This window comes from Lutra lutra, chromosome 1 (assembly GCF_902655055.1).
Source record: "Lutra lutra chromosome 1, mLutLut1.2, whole genome shotgun sequence".
Lineage (NCBI taxonomy): Eukaryota > Metazoa > Chordata > Mammalia > Carnivora > Mustelidae > Lutra > Lutra lutra.
Genome location: NC_062278.1, coordinates 219,870,481 through 219,894,047, shown reverse-complemented (window position 1 = coordinate 219,894,047; position 23,567 = coordinate 219,870,481). Strand labels below are relative to the sequence as shown.

General features: G+C 59.6%; 1 protein-coding gene across 2 annotated transcripts in view; it reads left to right on the top strand.

The window, feature by feature from the left end:
- The window catches only part of KDM4B (lysine demethylase 4B), a 133,650-nt gene that overhangs the window by 83,461 nt on the left and 26,622 nt on the right, over positions 1-23,567 (top strand). For both annotated transcript variants that reach the window (XM_047708855.1, XM_047708836.1), the window contains exons 10-11: positions 2,849-2,986; positions 19,070-19,266. In XM_047708855.1, the coding sequence (XP_047564811.1) occupies positions 2,849-2,986; positions 19,070-19,266 (335 nt within the window). The remainder of the gene's footprint in view (positions 1-2,848; positions 2,987-19,069; positions 19,267-23,567) is intronic.

The following is a 23,567-nucleotide window of genomic DNA, read 5'->3' as shown; positions in this document are numbered from 1 at the left end:
AGTGTCAGTGGATTGGAAATTGCTTCTGACATTTCAGTCACATCATCCATAGCATTAGCGTGCAGATTGGCGGTTCGCTCTAGCCGTCAGGCTCGTCTGTCAGGGAGCGGCACGTGGTCTGAGAGACGCAGGTTTCTCTGCCTCCCTCTCCTCCCCTCTGCCCCTGATTTGAACACCACCAGTTGCCAGGAACCTCACAGACAGACCCAGCATTGCTCCCAGAAGTGAAAAGTACTTGCTTTCCTGTGGGTTGTGGAGAACATTCTCACGGGTGCTGCTTCCCAGGAGAGAGAGGCCCGTCTGAGGAGCCGGCGGGCGGGCACCCTCCCCTCCGCTGCGGCACCATCTGCCTGGCACTGCGCTTGGTGCACGAGATGCCTAAACGTCCCTTGAAGGCGGTGGCCTCCTGGCCTGGGGCAGCTGGCTCTCAGAGGCTGGGCTCCCCCCACCAGCCCGGCCCCCAACGGTCCACAGGCCTGCAGGACGGAGGCCGAGGCCAGCCCAGCAGGGACCAGTGTCAGGCTCCAGATGAATGTCCCGACTGGGTCCGCAGGGGTCCCCTTATCGGAATTCCTGGCAGCCCGGGGCGGGGAGTGACTCCTGCGCTCCCCTTATAAATCTTTGTAATGGTATTTACTTCTAGAAGAAAAAGCAGATCAATAGCAGAGCTTTTTAATAATTAAAAGTGTGTATTTCCGTAATCTGCCACGGACTTCCTCATTTATCCTGCTGGAGCTCAGGGAAGCAGCCGCGCTCAGGCTTTTCCTCCGTGACTGGTGTTTCCTGCTGGCCGTCCCTGCGCTGCTTCTGACTTGGCTGCACGGCCTAGCCGTCGTCCCAAGTGCCTTCTGATTTCCAGCGGGGATCGTGTTGGTGGCGGTGACACGGAGGACAGACACCGGGACTCGAGACGAAGCCACCAGGGTGTCGGTTTTGTGACCGAATCTTGCCGGCCTTCCTGAGCACTTCTAGGCCTTGGTTTAGGGAGCGACCGCCCGGGAGAGGGAGGCCCCCGCGGGGACCCCCGCAGTGCACACCTGCCTGCGAGGCTCCCTGCTCATGCCTGTGCCCTGCATGGGGAGGGGAGCAGGCAAGCTGGCTTGGCAGGAGAGCAAGATGATGCTATCCAAGGTCAGCTCAGAAAGGATAAGAAAATCAGTAATTATGTTTTCAAAGAAAAAAAAATTCTTACATTTTAATTGTATTAGCCACTCATTTCACACAGCCCTACGGCGGGAGCCGGCCCAGAGAATCCTTGCTGGGCCCAGGGCGGCATGCGGGGGTATTGCTGGGGCCTCGGGGACACTGAGTGTTCTCTCCCCACCCCCCACTCACCATCTCCTGCCATGCGTGGGCTTCACCCCCCCGATGCCTGTCACTTGGACAGGAATTTAAAAATATAGCTTAATGCACACTGACTTCCCTTGATTGGTGCAATTCATTACTTGAAAAGAAAAATATCTTCGTGTTCTTAAGGACTGGCTTTCCTCCAGGCTATGTCAGTTTTGATCGATTTTTGACTCCGTGGTTGGCTTTGGGACGTCTCCCACCCCCCCCACCCCCACAGGGTTTGACTTCTTGTCGGTTATGTAAATGAATCCAGCCGCTGCTGCTCATCTCTCTGGAGAAATAAATACAGATTAGCGAGCCTGAGAAGTCGTACGAAGCTACGCCAGAAAGACGAGCAACTTGATTAAGTAGGGGCAAAAGGAGATACTTGGCGAAAGGACGTTTTAGGCACCTGTAGGCGTCAGAGAAGGGCAGTTGAGACCACGAGGAGATACCGGAGCCCACCCGGAGGGACCCCACCCGCCCCCCGAACACTGGCCAGGAGGAAAGTTGATGGGGACTCCCCACCGCGACCGGGGTGGAGGCTGCATGGGGGGCCACCGCGGAAAACCACCGGGCAGGTTCTCGGAAACCCAGACGAGCCACTGCCAGGAGGCCCCGCAGGAACGCAGGCATGCGTGTCTGTGGGGAGACTGGCCCCACCGCGTTCTCGAACCCTCACCACAGCCCCACTCCAGAAACAGCCGGTGGTCTGTCGGCAGAAGGACGGGGAAGTACTCAGCAGCATACCCGCACGATGGGGTTCCCTTTAGGAACCAGAAGGGACAGAGGACCTGGAAGTCGCACCAAGGGACAGAGGCAGACACAAGACCACAGTCTGCACAAAGCCGTTCTATGAAACCCGAGAAACGAACTCCTCAGGGACGGAGGCCTGTCTCATGGCGGGGGATTGCTGGGTGGGGGGCTGTCCACGGTGGTCTGTTCTTCTACGGGGCACTGGTTACTCCCAGTCCCGGAAAACAAGGACTTGAGAGTCACTCCCACGCTAGCAGCTGCGGTTTCCGCATCTGTGGATTGGACCTCAAGCCTCACCTCTTGTGTTCTGGGACAGGGACCACCGTTAATTGTCATCCGTCTTTCGGATCCAGTGTCTTCTGGAGTGCTTGGGTGATGGGCTTAGTGCCACCCTGGGGGGAAGGGGGTGGGGGGAAAGGGGAAGGAGGGGACCCAGGGGGGTCGCCACCTTTATCTCCAGGCCTTGGGGCGAAGGTTATAGACACTTCCCTCTGGGGTCCTTGTGGGCCTTCTCCCCCATCACTACACCCGCCTCCTTGGTTTGGGTTCTTGTCTCAGAGGCTGAATCAGGCCGCTTGAACAGCTCCGGAACCATCAGCTCACGTGGCAGAGCTCCCCGCCTTGACATTGTGTCCTGCTAACGCACTGTTTCTCCGGTCTCTCTGACCTCAGTGGGGGAGCCGTGAAGTAGCCTCCGCTCCTGACTCTGGGCCTCGCCCCTCGCCTGCTGGCCGGGCTCACCTGTTGGCCTTTCCCTCCCCAGATCACACAGGAGGCCGGGGAGTTCATGATCACGTTTCCCTACGGCTACCATGCCGGATTCAATCACGGCTTCAACTGTGCAGAATCTACCAACTTTGCCACTCTGCGGTGGATTGATTATGGCAAGGTGGCCACGCAGGTGAGTGCCGGCGGAACCGCTGGAAGGGTCCCTATGGGGCTTGGCCACTGCTAGCCCGCCCCTCGGTCCCGGGCCTGCGTGGTCTCTGCTTAGACTCGGCGGGGGGCCTGGTCTCTCCACCAGCATCCGATTCTGGGATCCTCAGTGAACTCATCCCCAGGACGTTCCTCACCCGGTACGAGCCGGGAGGAGGCACAGAGCCTGTGACCTGCGGCCGGGGACTGACCTTCCCCACCAGACCCTGCTCTCTGGGCCCGAGGGCTTCCTGGTGTCTGGTTTGTCCGTGGAGATCACTGGCGGACAAGAGGACTCCTCTGGTTCTTTTCCTGGGAATTTGTTGTTCCTATTCTCAGAGGGCCTCACTTTGAGACAGTGAGAAGGGGTTGTCAGTGGGAACAGGCTTGCACCAGGGGCCTTCCTGTCACGGCCTTCCCAGAAGGTGACGCGCTCCTCCTGTCAGACTGGCTCAGGCTTTGGCCCAGGGTTTCAGCCCATGGCCTCTCTCTACTGCAGATCGGTCCAGTTAGGGGTGTCTCTCTGGTGCTGGGGCGCGTGGAACAGGAATACTCCCTCCAGCCGGGCCAGCATGATGTGAAAACGGGGTGCTTCCTGCCAGCCTCCCAAGTTGGAGCCTGGGGGTTCCTCCGAGGAATCGTTTGGCCAGTTCCGAGTCAGCGCACAGGACCAGGGCAGTCGGAGGGTTTCTTGCAAGACCCAGCATTGGTGACCCCCATGGGGCTCAGCACGGAGGCTGCTGGCCACGTGTGGGGTCGTGGCCTTGAGCCGTGGGTGTAACACACGCCACGTCTGAGGCTCGGTGCGTCACCAGGGACATGAAATATCGCCACAGATAAGTGGTTCGTGCGGGTTATGTAGCCAATGTGTTTGCATAGTTCGGGTTAAACCAAATATGTCATTAAAGTGAGCATCTCCTGTTTGTTTTCACATTTCGAGTGTGGAGACGGGACTGAAACTCACACGGCTGGCTTGCGTCCTGCCGCTGGTGGGCAGCGCGGGTCTTGACGGAGGGGCTCACCTCTTAGGTTTCTAAATACCCAGTTCTCCAGCTTCGCTGTGTCAGCACAGTTCAGAACAGGAACCAGGCTTTGCAGGGCAGAGACTGGAGAGGCACTCGGGGGTGGGAGTGCTAGGGTTCTTCTCTGGGGGGGCCGTCTTTGGCAGAGACGCCAGGCTCTACTGAAAGAGAAGGGGCGGGACACCAGAACTTTTTCTTTGGACCTAAAGGAACGATGGGCTGTCCCAGAGTGTGTGGTTTTGTTCACGTGACTGTGGGGGCACTGGGGACGGTGAGACAGCGTGCAGAGAATTCCACGGGGCCCGGGTGCGCGCCTAGGGCCCCGGCCGTGGTGGTAGCTGCGATTGAGTCATAAGCTCTGGACAGGATCGCAGGCTTGTCCTGGAGGTGCCGTCGGCGCCGGAACTGCACTGGGGCCGGCAGGGACTGCCCAGATAGTAAAAGCAATTTGGGGTTCAGCCATGTGTTCACAAACAAGTGACATTTGGGAAGTGCTGCCTTAGATTGGACCTCCGCGCTTACACCGCCGGGCGGCGTAGCGTGAAATTACAGCGCGAGTGGCATGCAGTGCTCCGCGCCAGCCGGGTCTGGGCCCGTGGCCAGGCCCCGTGCCGGGCTACCTCGCAGAGCCACCCCAGCTGCCCCAACCCCCGGGTCAGGAAGGCACAGGGTTCAGCCGGAGTGACCGTTGGCCATGGGGCATCCGTCCGTGCAGTCCTGGAGGGCAGCCCACAGGCTTTTCGGTGGTGGGACGGGGCTACGATCTCTGCCTCTCGCTAGCACTGCTGCCTCATAAGCCGTCCAGGCCGGAGACGCAGTGAAGGTGCCTGGCCTCGCGTATGACAGCTGAGGCATGTCAGAAGCAGGCCCTGGGAGGGGCAGGGAGTTGGTTGAGGTCGGGTAATTCTCAGGGACCTGCGGGGTCCTTGGCTGTGTGTTAGGGCCAGTGGGGTTGGAGAGGATCCCAGGACGCTTTACCTGAGCAAGGGCTTCTCTCCGCCGGCCCCCGCTGCCCACCCCCATCTGTGCCGGGGCTGCTTCCTCCGCACACCTTCCTCAGGACCCAGGGAGAGTGTTTCTGCTTTCCAGGTTTTTTAATTTATTTTTTACATTTGTTTATTTGAGAGAGTACTAGCATGGGGGAGGGTCAGAGGGTGAAGCAGGCGCCCAACATGGGACTCGATCCCAGGACCCCAGGATCATGACCTGAGCCAAATGCAGATGCATAACCAACTGAGCCACCCAGGCGCCCCAGCCACTTTCCAGATCTTAGAGACTTTCAGCTTGGTTCTTCACCGTCTTCAGGCTCTCAGGAAGACCCCCCCACCCCTCACTGTGCCCCTTGTCCCTTTTCCAGTCATACTCCCTCTGGGCTGGCCCATTGTTGCCAAATTCTTGCACTTGGCCAGCCTCCGAGTTCCAGGTGTTCTTTGTCCTTCTAGAGCAGGGTCAGCAAACGGGGGCCCACAGGCCACGTTTGACAGGCTGTCTTCGTGTGGTCCACAATCTGAGAATGATTTTTTTTTATAAAGATTTTATTTATTTATTTGACAGACAGAGATCACAAGCAGGCAGAGAGGCAGGCAGAGAGAGAGGGGGAGAAGCAGGCTTCTCGCTGAGCAGAGAGTCCGATACGGGGCTCGATCCCACGACCTTGAGATCATGACCTGAGCCAAAAGCAGAGGCTTTAACCCGCTGAGCCACCCAGGCGCCCCCTGAGAATGATTTTTATATTTTTAAAGAGTTGTGCAAAAAAATCCCAAGAAGAACATGCAACATGTCACTTAAAATGAAACTCGGAGTTCTTGTTCATAAATAAAGTTTTATTGGCACACGGCCATACCTGTTCATTGACAAGGTGTCTTTGCATTCTCCTGCAGCAGTGGACTTGGGCAGCTGTTCCAGAGACCGCCAGGCCTGCAGAACTGAACATAGTTGTGTTTTTGTTGTGGCAGGGAAAGTGGGCTGCTGCTGGCCTGGAGGACCGATGGCATGGGCAGGCTCAGGCGCTAGCCCTGGCTTAGGCCAGTCAGGGCCGACCGATTGCCTCTAGCATGCCTTCCCAGCCCCCAGGGTCTCTGGTATCAGAGGGTCTGCTCTCTCAAGCATAGTCCCCGGTCCTGACCGCCACGCCCAGCACCATGGCTGCTGCCTCCAGAGCCTCTGGGTGGGCCTGTGAGGGTGCTGGTGGCCGTGGTTGATCAGCAGGCCTGGCCAAATGGCCATTGTGACACTGCCATTCACCTGTAGACTTCCCACCCGGGAGTAGGGGGCTCAGGCCCCGGGTGGCAGTCTCCCCTGTGGGCCAGAGGAAGCCGCCTGGCTACAGCCTCTTGCCAGAGCCCTCAAGAGGGCTCTCCTCGGGGCCTCGCACCCAGGGTCTGCTCTCTGGCTTGGCCTTCCCTTGGCAGTATTTACACCATAGCACCCCCGGCCCTCCGCAGCCAGTGCAAGGCTGAGCCGCCCTGGTTTCCCTGCTGAGCTGACGTGTGTTCTGGTGTTTGCTTTCTTCCGTGGTTCTCCTTTCTGAGCCGCTTCGCTGGCACTCACCTTCGTGAGCCGTCAGTGTGACACCACTGCCCGGACCCTCCCAGGCCTGCACTGAGGTGGGATGGGCAGAAAGACGCTGCCTCTTTCCTTGTCCCAGACTCCTGCCACAGTTTCTGCATCGCACAGCCCTGTCGCCGAGGCACAGCAGCAGATGAAAACCCTTGCTTCCCGAGCTGTCAGTCTCCTGGGCGCAGCCCTGGGCCTCCATCTGGAGCAGGGATGGATGGAGGGAGATCGCCCCCAGGGTGTTACATAATTAGGGAGAAGCCAGCTGGGGGATGGGGTGAGCAGAGACCGCTGAGTGCCCAAGGGTCAAGGCTGGGACTCCTAGGAGGGGGCAGTGATTACAGGGACATGGTGGGGGGGGAGGAACTTCCTGCCAGCTCCACCCCCCAGCAGGGGGAGAGAGGGGCCCTGCAGTTTGAGTGACACACGAGTAACCTCACTCGACAGGTGTGCGGGGTGGGGGGTGCCCAGACGGTGGATGTTAGCTCTGTGTGGTGCAGTTTGGTTCCTTAACACACGCTCTCAATACGTTGCTGTCTTTTTTATGCAACTTCTTTTTCTTACGAGTAAGTGTAGCTCTTCAGGGGAGGGAGAAGTGATCATCCTTGCCCTTCCTGCTGGGGGTTTCCTCCGTGAATGCCCTGTAGCCCCCCTGAGGTGGAAGGTTCTGGCTGCTATTGGTAGGGTGGTTTTTTTGGTTTGTTTTAGAAACAGGAATGAAAAACCAAATGAGCCAGCAGGCCCAGACCGGGTCACTCCAGCCCGGCGTCTGTTCTCTCGTCATGCGGGCAGCAAGGGGAGCTCGGACTCACATGCAGACTCAGTCGCCCGAGCGCTGCTGAGCACCTTCTGTGTGCATAGGAAGCACCAGGCGTGAGCTGGGCCCACAGGGAGAGGGTGAGAGGTGGGGCGGGGTGCAGGGGCCCGGGGAGCCTAGGAAGCCACAGGGCCTGGTGCAGAGCAGGTGTGGGGCCAGCCTAGCCCCAGGTCACTTGAGCTGCTGCGGCTTTGTTGTAAGCACTGGCCTTCCTCAGCTCCACCCCTCCTCATAGTCCACACTCTTTCCTTTCCTGTGTCCCTCCCTCCCTCTCCCTGCTGCCAGGTGACCCTGAACTTTGTGACCTGGGGAGGGCAGGAGAGGCCAAGTAACTGCCAAGGTCATGGTGGCAGGGGCCCAGAACGTTCACACCCTGCCTGTTTCCCTCATCCTGCTGGGAGGCGGCTGCCCGTTGACAGTTCTGGAGCACACCCGTCCCAGTCCCACCCGGAGCTGTCTCTCCAGGCTGGCGGCCGCCTCCTGCGGGGGGGGGTCCACGGCTAGACTGAGCTGGTGGGAGTTGCCTCCTGAGGCCTGTGCTCCATTTCCGAGAACAGAATTTCCTGTGCTCACACGGGCGGTCTTTGTAGTGGGATTACAATCGGGGAGATCAGAGGGATGTGCCAGTTTCGCGCAGAGAAAGGAAACGTGCGCGTACCACCCTTTCTTGGTGTGAACGTGAAGTCGCCCTATAAGGCTACATGCCGCGTTGGATTAGCTCTGCACAATCCCAGCTGCTTCCGTGGTGGGTGACGCTGGGCAAAGCCGGACCAGGGGCTCTTTTCCTCATCTAGGTGGTGCCGACATCCCAGGCTCCTCCACAAGGCAGGTGCGGAAGTTGACGGCGGATTAAACAGAGCGAGAGAGAATTAAAGCCCCATTTGCTGGGCCAGGAGCCCGGGTGCACTTAACTGATTTTCTGCCGGCTGTCTGGGCTTCCCTGGGAACTTATCACCACCACCACCGTGCCCCGCCCCCAACCCCAGAGGCATCTGGCAGGGAGGGGCCTTCTGCCAAGTGTGGAAGAGGGGAGAGGGCCCTTGGCCCCCCAGATGCCCGGCATATCGGGTGAGGCTCACTGGCCTTTGTTCCTGTAAAATGGGAACCGAATTGTTTAGATCGTGTGCCTTCTGTTTTGGGAAGCGATGATCCAGGAGCCCAAGTGGAGGTGGCAGCAGGCGGGGAGCCACAACCCAACCGGGCTGGAGGTCCGGCCGTGCACCTGCCCCCTCGCCTCTCCGGGCTTGTGATTTACGGCGCTCAGCAGCCAGGTGCTCGGAGCTCGCGGCAAATTGCTGTGTGAAGTGTGTTTGCCCCTCACTCCTTCCCTGGAGCTGCCTGTCGCTCTGTCCTTTGCCGTGCCGGCGGGTCATCACGGCCACACAGTAGCTCCGGAGGGCCCCCAGCCCTGTCAGCCTTCCCGTGGATTCCACCGCATGTGGTGTCCTCCTCTCTGGCCTTTGTAAGTGTCGTGGGAGTGCTCGTGTAGGCGCCTGCCACCGAGCACCTAGTGCCGGCTTCATATTATCACGTTCGCCATTGCCGTCTGTGCGGGATGGGAGGTGGGAGCGCCCGGGCTGCAGACGGGCAGGACCATCCGGGCCGTCCTGGTGGGCAGGGTCACACCTCTGGGCCCTAGAGAAGACAGCGACACATGGAGGAGGCTTCCTTCATGGAGAAAGGGGAGGAGGGTGATGCTGGAGCCCGGGCCTCCTGGGGGCTGCATCGGGCTGAGTCCAAGGCCAGGGACCTTGGCCGCCTGGCTGGCTGTGGGATCTGCAGGGGGGAGGTGGTGGGGGCAGCCCTCAGTCAAGGGCTGAGGGGAGCCCTGGGAGCCCTGCGCCTAATTGTTTTGTTTATGAAGCGTTTCTGAGAGCTTCCAGTGGATTTCCTAATGAACTGGTTTGTTCTGTCTCTTGCTGCACGCTGGTAATTACTGCAGAAACGGGGGGTCGCAGCGTCTGTGAGCCATCACAAGTGCATGTGGGCTCCTCGGCTGGGTTTCTGCCCCTGTCGGGGGTGTTTAACGCTTTATGGGCCCAAGTGCCTGCTGGTCCGATTGTTCTGGGAAGAGGCCCGTTGGTCGCTGGCCATGCCGGACGTCTGCTCTGGTGCTGCTGGGAGGAGGGTGGCATGCGGCTTTGGACCTGGCACTCTGCAGCAGTCACTCCACTGTTGGAGCTCCTGGCGGGGGCTGTCTGGCACTCAGATGGCTGTGGGTCCTGCCATGACATGTCCACCTTCCCTGTGACTGGTATTGGGCTCCAGGGTGTCCGTGCTCTCCGTGTCCCAGCACAGATAGAGCACAAGCGGCCGGCCGGGAATGCTTATTGGGAGTGGGGCCCAGAGTAGGGCGTCTCGGCCTGGGGCCCCTCAGAGGTCTGAGTGCGTGCCCAGCAGATGCGGGATGGAGTATGTGCAGCACCATGAACCCTCACTCCGTGCCCCCGCCAGGGCCGTCCTCTGCCCGATTTCCAGCAGAATGGAGTTGTCCTCAGCGGGGTGCTTGGGGGGCTGGGGCGTCTGCTGGCTTTGTGCCCTCGCCAGGGTAGCCTGACTCTAGTTATTGCCTCTGCCAAATGGCCGTTCTGTGCTAGGGTGGTTGGTGACTGATACGGGTGTCGTCTGTGGTGTCCGTCCCTGCAGGGGAGCCCTGACAGTTCTCGTGGCAGGGAAGACACGGGGGCAGAGCCTGCGAACAAGCGGAAACATTTGGTGGGAGGGGCCGGCTGCTAAGGGAAGGCTGAGTGGTTTTTTGAAAAATCACAATCCACATTTTAAAGAATGTGGACTGGCACCCATGGCAGGGGGTAAAGAGAGCTGAACAAAAAGAACAGGAGCCCATCTTGTTCTCCAGAAACATGGAGGTTGTGGCTGTTAGCAGAGTCAGCTGAGGGAAGTGAAGTTAGGGGTTCACCCAAACCGTAATGGTATTAATTTTAGGGTATAGAGGATCCTTGGGCACATAGAAGATTGAAAACAACCTAAGAGCCCACACATGTGATGAACCATCTGGACGTTGGAATACTATACAGCCATGAAAAAGGGTGAGCGGCTCCTTGAGTTCTCAGGTGGGCCATTCCCCGAAAAGGTGTCTTGGAGAAAAGACGGGGTGTAAACAGTGGCTGTGGGCCATGACAGGAAAAGGCCATCTGTGTTTGTTGGTTTGTGGAGAACATTCTAGAAGGAGATACAGGCAGGGGGAGCAGCAGGTCCTCTGGATGGGCCCCTGCACTCCCTCTGGTCCTCCCAGGGCTGTACCCCGTGAAGTGTTGGTAGACCCTGGAAGTCTCTTCTGAGCTCTGTCTGTGTGTGCCTTGGGGTCCCCCTGCATCTGGGGAGCAGCTGCTAGCAAGACGGGAGCTCTCATACTCCAGCGGGGTCCACCAGGTTCTGGAAATTGGAGGCATTTGGGTCCCACGTGTCAGTTGGGGGAGGTCAAGCTCTGTGGAAGATGTGTGTTTGCTGCCCATGGACCCCCCCACCCTGAGCCTGATGGTGCGTAGCCCCTGGAAGCAGCCTTGAGAGGTCTTGTTTGAAGTCCAGCCCACAGAGTGCCATCCAGGCTTGGAGGCAGAGAGGGGCGTTGCGCCCAGCTGGGCCAGGGCTCCCAAAGCCGAGGAGCCATGGTGGCCTCGAGGTCCGGTAGGCCAGGCCACAGAGGTGTGAGTGGCGGGGTCAGCTGGGGGAGCTCAGCGCCTGGGAGGGCTCTCCTTTTGCTGCATGGTGTTCAAGGAAGGTCTGGCTTTCAGTGTTTTTTTATCTTGCTTTACAAGAGTGCCCTGTTTTATAAGTTTTTGGTCATTTTGTGGGGGCTTGTGATGGCTGGGAAAGGGTAGTTCCTCAGAAGTTGAGAACAAAGTGCCAGACCTACCAATCAGACGCAGAGAAACACTTGTATTGCCTTCCTGTCTCCTGCTGGATGAGCAGCACGGGGAGGGGCTGGAGAATTAGGAGGCAGGGGTCTTGTTTTACGATCGGAAACGCGCCGACGCTGACTGATCTGCCAGCCGCTGGCTGGGAGCTTTGCCTGCATGATCTCATTTAAAACCCTTGACAGCATGAGGCTGGTCCCCTTCCCCTAGAAAGGTTTATCATTATGACTTCCCACATCCCCTCCCATCCCTGTCCCCATAGGCAAGGCTTGGCGCCAGCCTCCCGAGGAAAATGTGGGGGGCGCATTTCTGAGCCTGTGGGTTGAAGCTTTCTTTGCATTTAGCAAAAATGCTTGCGGAGGAGACCCTGGATCCGCGGGACAGACGCCAGTGTGCTCAATGGCTGGATGAGTCCTGGGCGGTGATGGGGAGCAGGGGGGCTCGTGGGGCACCCAATCTCAGAGGAGCCACGGATCTGTGGCCGCCCGCCCCCTGCTGACTGGGACCCGAGGAGGCCCTCGTGTGGTTGGAGCATCCCGTGAGCAGTGCTTCTCACAGTGAGGGCCACGGGAAGCTGATCAAGGAGATCCTCCAAGATGTATTGGGCGTTAATACTGATTCCTATGAAAAGCTTGAATTTTTTGTTTGGTTTGGGGTTTTTTGCTTTTTTTTTTTTAAGATTTTATTTATTTTTTTGATAGAGATCACAAGTAGGCAGAGAGGAAGGCGGGGAGGGGGAAGCAGGCTCCCTCCCTGTTGAGCAGAGAGCCCGATGCGGGACTCGATTCCAGGACCCTGAGATCATGACCTGAGCTGAAGGCAGAGGCTTAACCCTCTGAGTCACCCAGGCGCCCATGGTTTTTTTTTTTTTTTGCTTTAAAGCCTAGGGAGGGAGAGGTTGAGTTGAGCGGCAGCCCTCGGTCTTCGTCCTGCAGGGGGGCCCTTGTGGAAGTAAGGGTCTCGCGTTGGTGGTCTGGGAGTCCCTGCTGCCAGGTATCCTGAGTGCTGGGAGCCCACGTGCTGGTCCGACTCCGTGCGCCCTCTGAGCCTGCCCTCTGCCCCCGGGGGCCCTGAGGGCCAGCCCCTCTGAGCCTGACGACATCCCAGTTTCTACTTTTTCATGCTTGGGAAAGAAGAAACCTATTTGTCTCTGCTTGGGGCCCCTGTTCTTGATAACCAGAGGCAAACCTCTACCCTACCCTGTTTTCTCATTCTCCTTGGTCTGAGTGGCAGGTCCTGGGAGACACATGCATGCATGTCGGGCTGTTTGATACGTCAGTCTTCCAATCTGCGGTGACAGGCTCTCTGCTCCCAGGTCGGCGCTCAGATTAGGCCCAGCGCCCCTCAACTCCACGGTCGTAGCTCTTGTCATTTGTCATCTGGAAGTGACATGAGTGCTTCTTGTTGAGCCTCTTGCTGGCGCTCTCAAGATCCCCGGCCTCTCGTGCAGTTCTGTGACAGGAGTGAGCCACTGGGGGTCACAGAGGCCTGGGCAGGTGTGACAGGAGGCTCGGCGTTGGGAGTGCCCCAACTGGGGAACGGCCTGGGCCTGGCTGGGTTTCTGCTCTGGCAGGCTCCTGCCCCCGCTCTCTCTCCTCTTCCCACCCTCTCCCTCCCCTCCCCTCTTGGCCTGTTGCCACCGGAGTCCTCAGGGCCTGGTGAGTGAGTTCCTGGGTGGGTGAGGAGGCGTCCTGCCGCTGGCCCTCCCCCAGCTGCCTGTCCTGTCAAAAGCCGCAGGACGTGAGCGGCAGCAGGATGAGGAGAGTGCGCCAGAGGGAGCAGGGGAGGGCTGCGTGTGTCTCTTGTAGCCTGATGCCACCAAGGGCCGCTGCAGGGCAGGCCCAGCATGCAACGACACCACCTCCATTCAGCCCCACCAGCGGAGAGCACAAAAAAATAGTATACATGTGGGGGAGGGGACCCTCTTGGAGCTCCGAGTCTGAGACCCTTTTGCTCTGGTTTTGTGTGGCTTTATAGGGGCCCAGTCTGATCTCAGTCCCTTTCTTTTTACTCACCCGCAAGCTTAGGAAGTCACGGGCCCTTTCCGCCCACACACCCTCCAGGCCAGACAGTGCGGGGATCTGCTGTGCGGGCCATCGGTCAGGAAAGCTGCGCCTGGGACTCCCCCGGGACGTATTCCTCGGCTGTGGACGGAGTGTAACCCCTTGTGGGTGTAGCATCGTGGGACTGACTCAGGAAGAAGAGGGCGCCGCCACACACACACCCCCCATGGCGGAGAGGAGGACACCCCCCACTACGCAGGGCCGTTTGCCTTTTCCTCTTCTGCTGGAGGCGCAGATGCAGGGCTTCCGAGTAAACCGGGTGCCCCGGGGCCTGACCCCGTCACTCCATAGGTGTCATTTCAGAGACCTCTGCTTACGCTCCTCCGTGTGTGACTACCTGAGTTCGTAAAATCAGCAACACCAGGCGGTTCCGAGCAAGGAGTGGGAAATCAGTGGCTGAGAGCTAGGAGCCGGCGTCTCTGGTAGGAGGGGACCCAAAGCCCCCCGAGAGCATGGGGTTGGTCCTGTCCAGCCCCGGGTACCCTTTGAGGCTGGGTGTTGTCCCCAGCGTGGTAAAGGGCAGGTGGCCCAGGCCTCCTGAGGTCCTTTTGGGCTCCAGGAAGCACCTTTTTGTGGAGAACGGCCAGCTCGGGCTGCAGGTATCGGGGACAGCTGGCCTCGGGTCCGGCCTCTGTGTAGCAGCTCTAGGTGCTTCCTGGCACTTGGTGAGAGCTGGATTCTGGAAGCGGCCGGTGGGGGCGTGCGGCCGCTCAATCAAGAAGAGGACAGTGGGGGGACGCCTGGGTGGCTCAGTTGGTTGGACGACTGTCTTCGGCTCAGGTCATGATCCCGGGGTTCCAGGATCGAGTCCCACATTGGGCTCCCGGCTCCATGGGGAGTCTGCTTCTCCCTCTGACTTTCTCCTTGCTCATGCTCTCTCTCACTGTCTCTCTCTCAAATAAATAAATAAAATCTTTAAAAAAAAAAAAAAAAAGAGGACAGTGGGGGGTGTGCACAAGGATACCTGTCCCAGGCGCTCAGGCTGCTGCAACAAAGGACCTGGGTGGCTTGGAAATAGTAGGAGCACATCCCCCCACGGTTCTGGGGCTGGACATCTGAGACGTGGGTGCCAGGGGGCTGGGTTCTGGTGCGAGCCCCCTGGCGCGTTGTAGAGAGCTGCCTGCCCGCCATGTCCTTGTGTAGAGCGGGGAGAGGACTTGGTTTCAGTGTATTTAGCTCCCAACATTCCCGTCTTCAAATGCAGGCACCTCAGGGGTTAGGCCTTGACCTGGGGACGTGGGGGGCCACAGCCCAGTCCCCAGAGCGTCTGTAGGGGCTCATACCGTTCAGCGGGGTCGGCCTGTGGCATGCACCCCGCTGAGGTCCTTAGGCCTCAGGCCACCCTGTGGAAATCATTCCGCTCCTCTGACCAAGGCTCACCAAACTTTCTGTGAACGTTCGTGAGTGTGCAGGCCATACGGTGTCCGTGGAACTGCTCCGGCAGCTGTGGTAGCACCAGCACTGCAGTGGCTGTGGCCACGTGCCAATAAAACCTTATTTACAGACGGGTGGTGGGCTGCATTTGGCCCGCTTTCTGTCACGTGGCCGTCTTTCACTTAAAGGGACACACCTGCCCAATAAAGAGATTTAGGAAAGTAAATGGCACAAAAATGGTTTGGCCCCACGGTTGAAAGAGCCGTGATTGGTGTCTGATGAAGGGGCTTGGCTTTTTCCTAAAGATTTTTGTTCACGACAGGGCCTGACTGTACTTGTGAGCATGCGTGTTGTATTTCCTGAGGTCGCAGGTCCATCCCCAGGACGTTTCTGTCATTACCCCAGTGTCCAGGACCGAGGGTTAGCAGCAGTGCTCGGCGCCATCGTGCGGATCTGCCCACGGCCATCGAACAGCCTGCTTTTGGTTCCTTCTGGGCACGCGTGGTCTCGTCGGTACCGAAAGGGAGGCCGGCTCTGTCCGGGCTTATCCCTTCCTCGGGTGAGGTCCCTGGGAGGAGACACTTGCCTCGAGTGACAGGAAGGGCCAGCGGCCGCGCCTCCCGCTCCAACGGGGCTGGCAGCTGGGGGCCTCGCCAGGCTGTGTGGGCAGCCGTGGGGGGCCGTTGCTCCCCTCTCTACTGTCACTCCGGCAGTACGGGTTTTGCCTGAATTGAGGGGTGCACCACTGAACGCATTGTGCCAACTAAGGAAATTGGCGTGGACAGCTCCTGGGGCCACCTGTCAAGGGATCTTTGAGGTATATTTTGCAGGGCCATCGGCCCTACTGGACAGAAGCATTGTCCGGGAAGCAGTTTCTGCTCACAAGTGGGGAGGGGCAGTAGCCCTCCTGTCCCGGCCCCAACTGTCCTGCTTCTCTGCTGGCAGTCGATGGTACTGGGGAACTGGCGAGGGGCCGCAGGGGCCGGGCCATGTCCAGACGGGTGAGTCTGGAACCAGGGTTGAGGACCGGGAGCTGTGGGGAATGGGCCCGTGCTGTGGGTGGGAGGCAGGCTGGGGGGAGGGGTGTCCCCTCCTGACAGTGCATCCCTCCCCACCTCCCCTCCCCCCAACCAGCTTCCTGCCTCTCGCCTTTACTTCCTCCTCTGTTCCCACATGGCCCTGCCTGGCACTAGTGGGACCACCAGCTGCCCCGCCTTGGCTGACTGGGGCAGGACAGGTGCCACTTGGCGCCCTCATGACTGAGCCTCACTCAGAATGGAGCCCTGCACGCGGTTCTGGCAGCCCGGGGCTGCGTGCCCTGGTGGCGGCTCGGGGGGCCCCCTGACCTCCTCCCCCACATTTGTGCCCATTTCTCATCAGAAACTAAGGACACAGCCAACTCCCTTTTAGAGTTCTCTCTCTGTGTGTGGCGGGTGCTGACGGGGGTGGGGGATGGCTGTGAACTTGGGGAGCTGGTGCAAGACCGGCAGAAACTATCAGCTCGAGTGACTCCAGCAGATCCTTGAAAACGCCTGTCTCCGCAGGCTTGGTGTGACAGGGGGAATGAAAACAAATAGTGCGACTTGCTGGCTGTCCTGAGGAGCCCTCTGTGAGCCCCTCCTGCCGCCTGCTCTGAGCCCCCTTCCAGGCCAGCCCCCCGCAGCTTGGAGCCTCCTCATGCTGGCCCAGCCCGGCGCCAAGAGACAGCAGCCTGTGATGCCCCGGTCACAGGGGAGCTGGTGCTGAGGGCTGGGCTGTTGGGGATCTGCTTGGGCCTGGGAGGAGAAGCTCGGTCTTTCTGTCGGCCTCAGCACCCTTACCCCACCAGCTGGCAGCAGACAGAGCCGATAGGTCGATGGCTCCTGCCCTCCCCTCACCCCAGCTCAGCTGCTCTGCCATGTCCTGAACTCCAGTAGCTGTCGCTCTCCTCCCCCGGACCCACTGCTTGCTCCCTGGGTGCCAGGGCTGCTCCAGAATCCTCCCCCCCGGACCGCCAGCCCCACCGCAGCCAGAGCCTTTGGACCGGGAGTGTGGCTCCGCCCGCAGGGCAGCAGGGCTCGGGCCAGGTTCCAGGCCTCCCTACAGTGCTCCGACGAGCACATCCATGCGCCCCCCCGCATCAGAGTGCACACAGGTGCTTTTTTTAATTACTCAAGGAAAAGCAATTGCACAGCCACTCCATACAAACCCCTTAAGCCGCTGTCAATGGGGACTCTGGGGAGGCCTCGGCCGGGCCAGGAATCTGAAACCCGGGCACCATCTGTGCTCCTGCCACTCCGAAGCCAAATTACCCCACCAGACTTTCTCTCCTGCGCAGTTTTTCATTAAATGAATTGCGTTTGCTGGGAATCACTTGTCCATAAATATTCCCTTCTGCTCAGTGGCATGGTCAGGTTATCGTGGTCTCCAAGCCCGAGCTCCCCTTCCAGCTCCCTTGGGGTGGGTAGCCCGGGAGTGGGGGTGGGAGCTGCGGCTGCGGGACATTCCTCAGGACACTTCTCAGAGCCTCTCCCACAGCCCTGCCGCACCCACCTCACACGGGGGTCCTCCATGGTCCCTGTTTCCAGGGCAGATGGGGCAGACGTGGAAAGGCTTGTCAGGGTAGGGAGCACAGTTGCTGGTGTCCAGTTACATCTTTTCCTTCTTGCCGTTTCCATTAAGAAAGTGACAGTGACAACGACACAGTTGTAAAGGAGAGTGAGACGCGTGCTTAAAATGGAAACATGTTTTAAGCTATGGTTTTGGAAATGGGCTTCTCCTAAGCCTGTTTCTTTGACAGGGAGGCAGAAAGAGGGCCTGAGAACGTTCTGAGCAGGCCGGCGTTCAAGGTTGGAGCTGCGGGGACCTCAGTGCAGGTGTCCCTGGGCGTGTCCCTGAAGGGTCACTGCCGGGAGGCCTCTGGGCAGCACTCACAGGACAAGCATGTCCTGGGGATACGTGTCCCCATTAGGAGGCAAGGACTTTGTGCATTTTAGGCAAAGGTAGGAGGGCACCCCGGGGCCAAGACCACCTCCTGGGGTCCCCAAGGCCACCTGCTTCCAGGTGCTTTATCTTCCAGAGTCTAGACCAGTCTGCAAACAGGCCCTGGGCAGAATCAGACCCTTCCTCTGTTTTTGTGCATGAAGTTTTACTGGTATACTATTTGCTCCTGTATTATCTGTGGGGATTCTGAGCCCCAGCTGCGGAGTTGGGAGGTTGTGATGAGACCGGGCAGCTCACAAAGCTAAAAGTACTCACTGCCTGGCCCTTTATGCCCGCTCTGCCCCAGACGAGCATCCCCTCAGTTTCTCTCCCTTTCTGCAGCAGGATGATTTTCCAGTCCCTGGTGTCATCCTGCGGGTAGGTCGGGAGACCAGGGCTGCCTGAGTTCTTCCTGCTGATGGACCGCTGGCTCACCGACTGGAGCCCAGCTTCTGGAATCTTTAGCTGGCTTTTCTGACCCACAACTTCCCGAGGTGTCTCCAGGATCCCTGGGACTCCTGTGTGCCTCCTGCATGGTGCCCGGCGCTGGGGGCCACCGCAGTGCAGTGGCCTGGAGGAGAGGCTCCAGGACGTGTGGGCTTGCGGGAGCTGTTCAGGGCACAAGAGGGACGGGCCTAGACAGCAGAAGTGGGGACAAGAGGGGCCCCATTTCAGTCTGTTCTCGCCATGCTTGTTTGCCCCATGCTCGAAGCTCCCAGACGCAGAGGACCCTCTGGTCCAAGACAGCCTTACTCCAGGTCCCCCCGGTGTACTGTGCCACCCCCTTCCTCACCGGGCCACTTTAAGTCTGAGTTCTGGCTGCCCTGGGCCAGCCGCTGAGCCTCTAGGTCCTGGCTTCCTCTCCCCGAACCTGTGAGGCAGTGTCCGCGAGCAGGCATGTGTGTACCCTTGGGTGCCCCGCACCTTCCCGAAATCACTTTCGTTTCCTTCCCGAAATCACTCAGCCTTTGGGGACTGACTGCTCCCCCCTTCCTGACCCTTGAAATGACTGCTGTTAAGAAGCGGTCTGCGTGCATTTTGACCTACTCGGGGGTACGTGTGTCGGACAGATGGCAGATTTTGGTTAGAGCCGACACACGGGCAGCTGGAGGTCGGACCCCTCCTGGCCTTGGGCTCCCGAGCTTCGTCCCTCTGCCTGACGACCCCTGAGTCCCCTGCAAAGGGTCTGCCGTCATTTCCCCAGGCTACATGCCGGGTCGGAGCTGTGAACCCACGGGGGTGGCCCGGAGGCTCCCACTAGAGGGCACGGCTTCGACTTGGGTCTCCACAGTCTGGAGGTAGAAGTTCTAGTAAGGGAAGAGGCCAGGGTGGGACTCACCCACCTCTGTCGGGCTCACTGGTCATGGGCTTAGCAGATGTTCCCTGCACCGCCCCCCGCAGTGCACGTGCCGGAAGGACATGGTCAAGATCTCCATGGATGTGTTCGTGCGTATCCTGCAGCCGGAACGCTACGAGCTGTGGAAGCAAGGCAAGGACCTGACCGTGCTCGACCACACCCGGCCCACGGCCCTGAGCAGCCCGGAGCTGAGCACCTGGAGCGCCTCCCGGGCCTCGCTCAAGGCCAAACTCCTGCGCAGGTGAGTTGCCAGGAGACCAGGCTGCTGCGTGTAACCACGAGTGACTGCTGCCCCAGCCACTCCCACGCTCCCCCTGGCTGGTGGCTCCGGGCTATGCCCCACCCCCCTCCTCCTCCCTGCCCTCCCCACTCCTTCCCATCCTCCCCCTCCTCTTCCCCTCTTCATCCCCTCCTCTTCCCTTCCACCTCCCCCTCCCTCTCCTCCTCTCCCTTCCTCCTTTCTCTTTCTTTCCTTTCTCTCTTCCTCTCCTTCTGTCTTTCTTGCAAATGTGTTTCTCAGATCCTGACTTCCTGGAACATGGTCTGTGGGCCTGGGAGCAGGTGGTGTCTGTGTTGTCAGGGACTCGGGTCCCTTCCCATTCCGACATCACCGACTCCTGGGTGGCCAGCCCTTTGGCCCTTGGGCCACACAGTTTCCTCTCTGGGAGGATGCAGGTGGTCCCCCTCACTCTCATGACAGTCCTGGGCACAGGAGCCCTGTTTCGGCGTTGGGGGGCGCTCAGGTCCTTCCTTTCTTGGCTCCGAGCGACGGCAGGTCTCATGCTGGAGTCCATGTGGTGGCCACACCCCTGTCCTTTTTCGCTGGGGACACTATTTGGCGCTTCCAATATCTGGCTCTTCGGTTCGCGATTATGGCAGTGAGTGCAGAGTCTTGTCCCCCAGGGACGTCCTTTACACCGCCGTCATGGCTCGGAGGGCCCCTCTCTGCAGCGTGGACCCCTCCAGGCCCCCGCCCTCATTGCCGGTTGCTGGGCCGCATGCCTGGCATTGGGTGGGGGAGGAGAGGGCAAAGCGACAGCACCCTCTTGGCATGTCACCAAGGCTCTGGGGACATGGGGGACAGTTCTGGGCTGAGGAGGAAATCAGCTTTGTGCCAGGAAGGAGAAACAGCCAGCAGCAGTGCCCAGCGGTGCCCTGGGACCCAGAACATCAGTCCACTGGATTCTGCGGGAACGCCCAGGCTCTCCGGGTCTGAGCGCTCACAGACCCCGTTCTGCCGGATTCCCTCCTGGTGCCCAGAGAACATTCAGCACATTCTCGCCAGGCCCCCGGCCGTGAGCTGGAACCTTGTGTGCGGGTCCTGATGGCTCACAGCTGCTCAACAGCGTGAAAGCTGCTGTGGACAGTAGACGTTCCATAAACCAGTGCGCGTGGCTGTCCCTGTAAAACCTCGTTCACAGACGCTGAATGTGCAGTTTCATATCCTCTTCCCCTGCCACCGAGTAGGCTCGTTCTTGTCACTTTGTGAACCTTCAAAAGCAACGTCGCTGTCCTTAGCCTGTGGGCGCTGCCTCCTGCAGCCCCGCGGCCACTTGCGGCCTCGTCTTGTCCCCGCTGGCTGTGGACGGTGTCTCGGGAGGCTGGGACAGAGCCCTCCTTCGGGAAGCCCCATTGCTGGCACTCCCACGCCCTACAGGGACAAATGTCCTTGGACCCATTTCTGGAAAAAAGCATCCTGGCTGAGGGGCCGTGACGGCCCAGAGCCTGCCCCTGACGGAGCTGTTCTTGCTACCCTGTGTCTGCGAATCCGCAAATCTTGGCCAGTCTCAGCCTCCCCACACGATTTCCCCACCCCTGGGGCCCCGGTCTCCAAGAATGTTCCTGAAAGCAGCTGCTCCTGATAGCCCTCATGGAGGTGAGTCTCTTTTCTTCTGCTTTCTTTTGTTATCTGTCCTTTTGATTTTTTGATTTTCTGCTCCCTGGTGTTCCTTGCGGAGAGCAGCTTCTGGGCGAGACCAGCCTTCAGCAGGGCACGAGCAAGCTTGTGCAAGGCTCACTCCCAGGCCAGATGCACATTTGCATGACGGCAAATTGATTGTGGCTCAAGCCGAGTCGGTCCGCGGAGTGGGTGACCAGTAAACAGGCGTCATACACCAGAAACGGACGGCATTGGAGGCGGTCTGAAGAGCCTGCCCAGAGGACAAGGGGACCCCAGCCGGCTGGCCCAGGACCTTCTCTGCCAGAGGAAGTGCCTTCTATGCCCTCCGCCTTGGCCACCCCCTCGCTGCCACAGCCCCCTTGTCAGACACTCGTGCTTTCTGGAGCGTTCCGTCTTCATCTCTCTGACAAGAGGAGCTGTAGTAGCCAGCCAGGGGGACTGGATTACAAATCAGCCTTCTTCCCAGGGATAGCATGTTCTGGAAAGTCTTTAGTATGTAAAATATGGCTATTTGCCTTCTTTTTCTTTAAAGTTAGGGGTTGGGGGTCTTTCTCAGAAAAAGTCAAGCTGGACACCTGCCCTTGCCCCTCAGCCAGAGCTCAGTGACTCTCCCAAGTCCCATGTGACTCTCCAGGCCACGTGGCCTCCTGCCCTGACCAGCTGTGCCAGCTCCCCTGAGCCTCTGAAGGCTCGTTTTCAGGGAGGGGTGTCTCCCTGTGAGCACCCTTGGCTTGGGCCGGGGGTGAGGGATGATGCCGGGTCTGTCTTTCCCCTTAGCCCTGGGGACTCCAGGGCCAGGTCATCTCTGGGAGGGCACATTCCGGGCTCTGTGGGAGGTGAAGGAGCACCCCTGACCCCCCCTTCAGTGCCAGGAGCGCCCCCAGTTGGGACACCCACAGCTGTCCCCAGACACCGTGTGATCTCCCATCCCAAGGGCATGGCGTTGGGGTGGCCGTCTCGCCTGCCTGCTGCGTTCCTCCAAACCTCCAGTCCCCCGCGGCCCCTTCTCCTTCTCTGGGACCTGCAGCTTCTCCTCGGTCCTTGCTCAGACCAGCTCGGCCAGGTCCCCACCCACAAAGGTTCAGTCTTCTGACAGCGCCCCCCGCCCCAACGTGGCCTCAAGCAGAAGTCAGGACTCGGCCTCTCCAGGAGACACGGTCTGTACCCTCGTTGTCGCCTGCGGGTTAATCTTCCGTGCCAAAATCTGGTCGTGTGAATTGGCCCTGCCCCATGACAAAGGCCACAAAGCTGTGAACTTCCTGCTTCTTGGTGTGCGGCTTCTTGGGTCCCGAGCACCTGGCAGACCCGTGCCTGGGCAGCTCAGGCCTCTGTGGGGTCTGGTGCCCTGCGCAGGCCAACATCTCCGTGCTCTTCCTCCCCCTGTTCTGAACAAGCAGCCCTTTTCCAGATGCACACGGGCTTTTCTTCTCCGCTCCTTGTCACTTCTGACGAGGACTTTGAGAAACGCCCCGCCTCGACCGCCCGTTCCAGCGGGTATGCGACCTGCCAGCTGCACGCCAGCCTCACAATACGCCCGAGCTGCCCCGTGCTGGCCATGCCCGGCTGTCCACAGACCGGACGGTGGAGGGGGCTGCGCTCCCTCTCAGGTACCCTCAGGTCTCCATCCCTCTGTAGCCTCTGCCAGCTCCTGCTGACCTTGACCCCCACCTGTCCTCCTGGGCCACTCTCCACCCACCACCCTCTTGTCGCAATGGAAACAGGGAGCCCAGGTCCTGCCTCCCACCCCTCTGGTGCCTGCTGACCCACAGGTGTCCTGTCTCCCCTCTTCTCTCTGTGCCTGACACCCTGAGCCAGGCTAGAGGTCATCACATGTCTGGGCCTGCTCCTGCCAGGGGCCCCCCGGCCCTGCTCCCAAGCCCTTCCCCACAGACATACCTCCTGGTCTCTGAGGATAAGCCCTGTGGCACCAGGGCCTGCCCACCCATGGTGGCCTGCCAAATGTGTCCTCCATTGTTCTTCCGAGAACACACATGACCGTTTTTGAAGGTAGAATCCTTTCCTCACCGCTCAGCTGCTTGTCTCTGAGGGGAAAGGGGAGTGTGTCCCATGGAGCCGGCAGGGTTGGGCAGGGAGAAGGGCCTTGGGCACCGGGTTCATTGGATGCAGCGGCTGTGCTGGCCCCGGGCGCCTTGGCAGCCCCAGCTGCTCCCTGCGGACGCTACCTGAGCAGCGGCTGGTCCTGTGAGAGCTGCCACCTTGGGTGCTCTGGGCCCCGCAGGCTAGGGGCCACCCGGATCCTGCCGCCTGGGCAGGGGTCCAAGAGGAGCCCCCCGTGCTGCCTCTCCTGCTGCCCGAGGTCCAAGGACACCTGCTTCCACACTGAAAACATGAGCGTGGGTATTTGGACTCAGTCCCAGCCTTTGGTTCACAGGAACTTATGGCCGTGGCTGTAGTCAAGCCTGGAGGGTAAAGTGTATGGTTTTCTCCAGCCACTCCTGAAACCCCACCATGACAACCATGCAGGAGTGGCCCAGAACAGCAGAGGGACAGCGACTGCTGAGCCGTGTCTGCAGACTTGGACAGGAGGTGGGGGCCAAGTGAGCCCCACCTTTGCAGCACAGAGAGGAAGCTCGGATCCGAGGGTGCGCAGATAAGGAGCAGGCTTGCTCAGGCCGGGGACT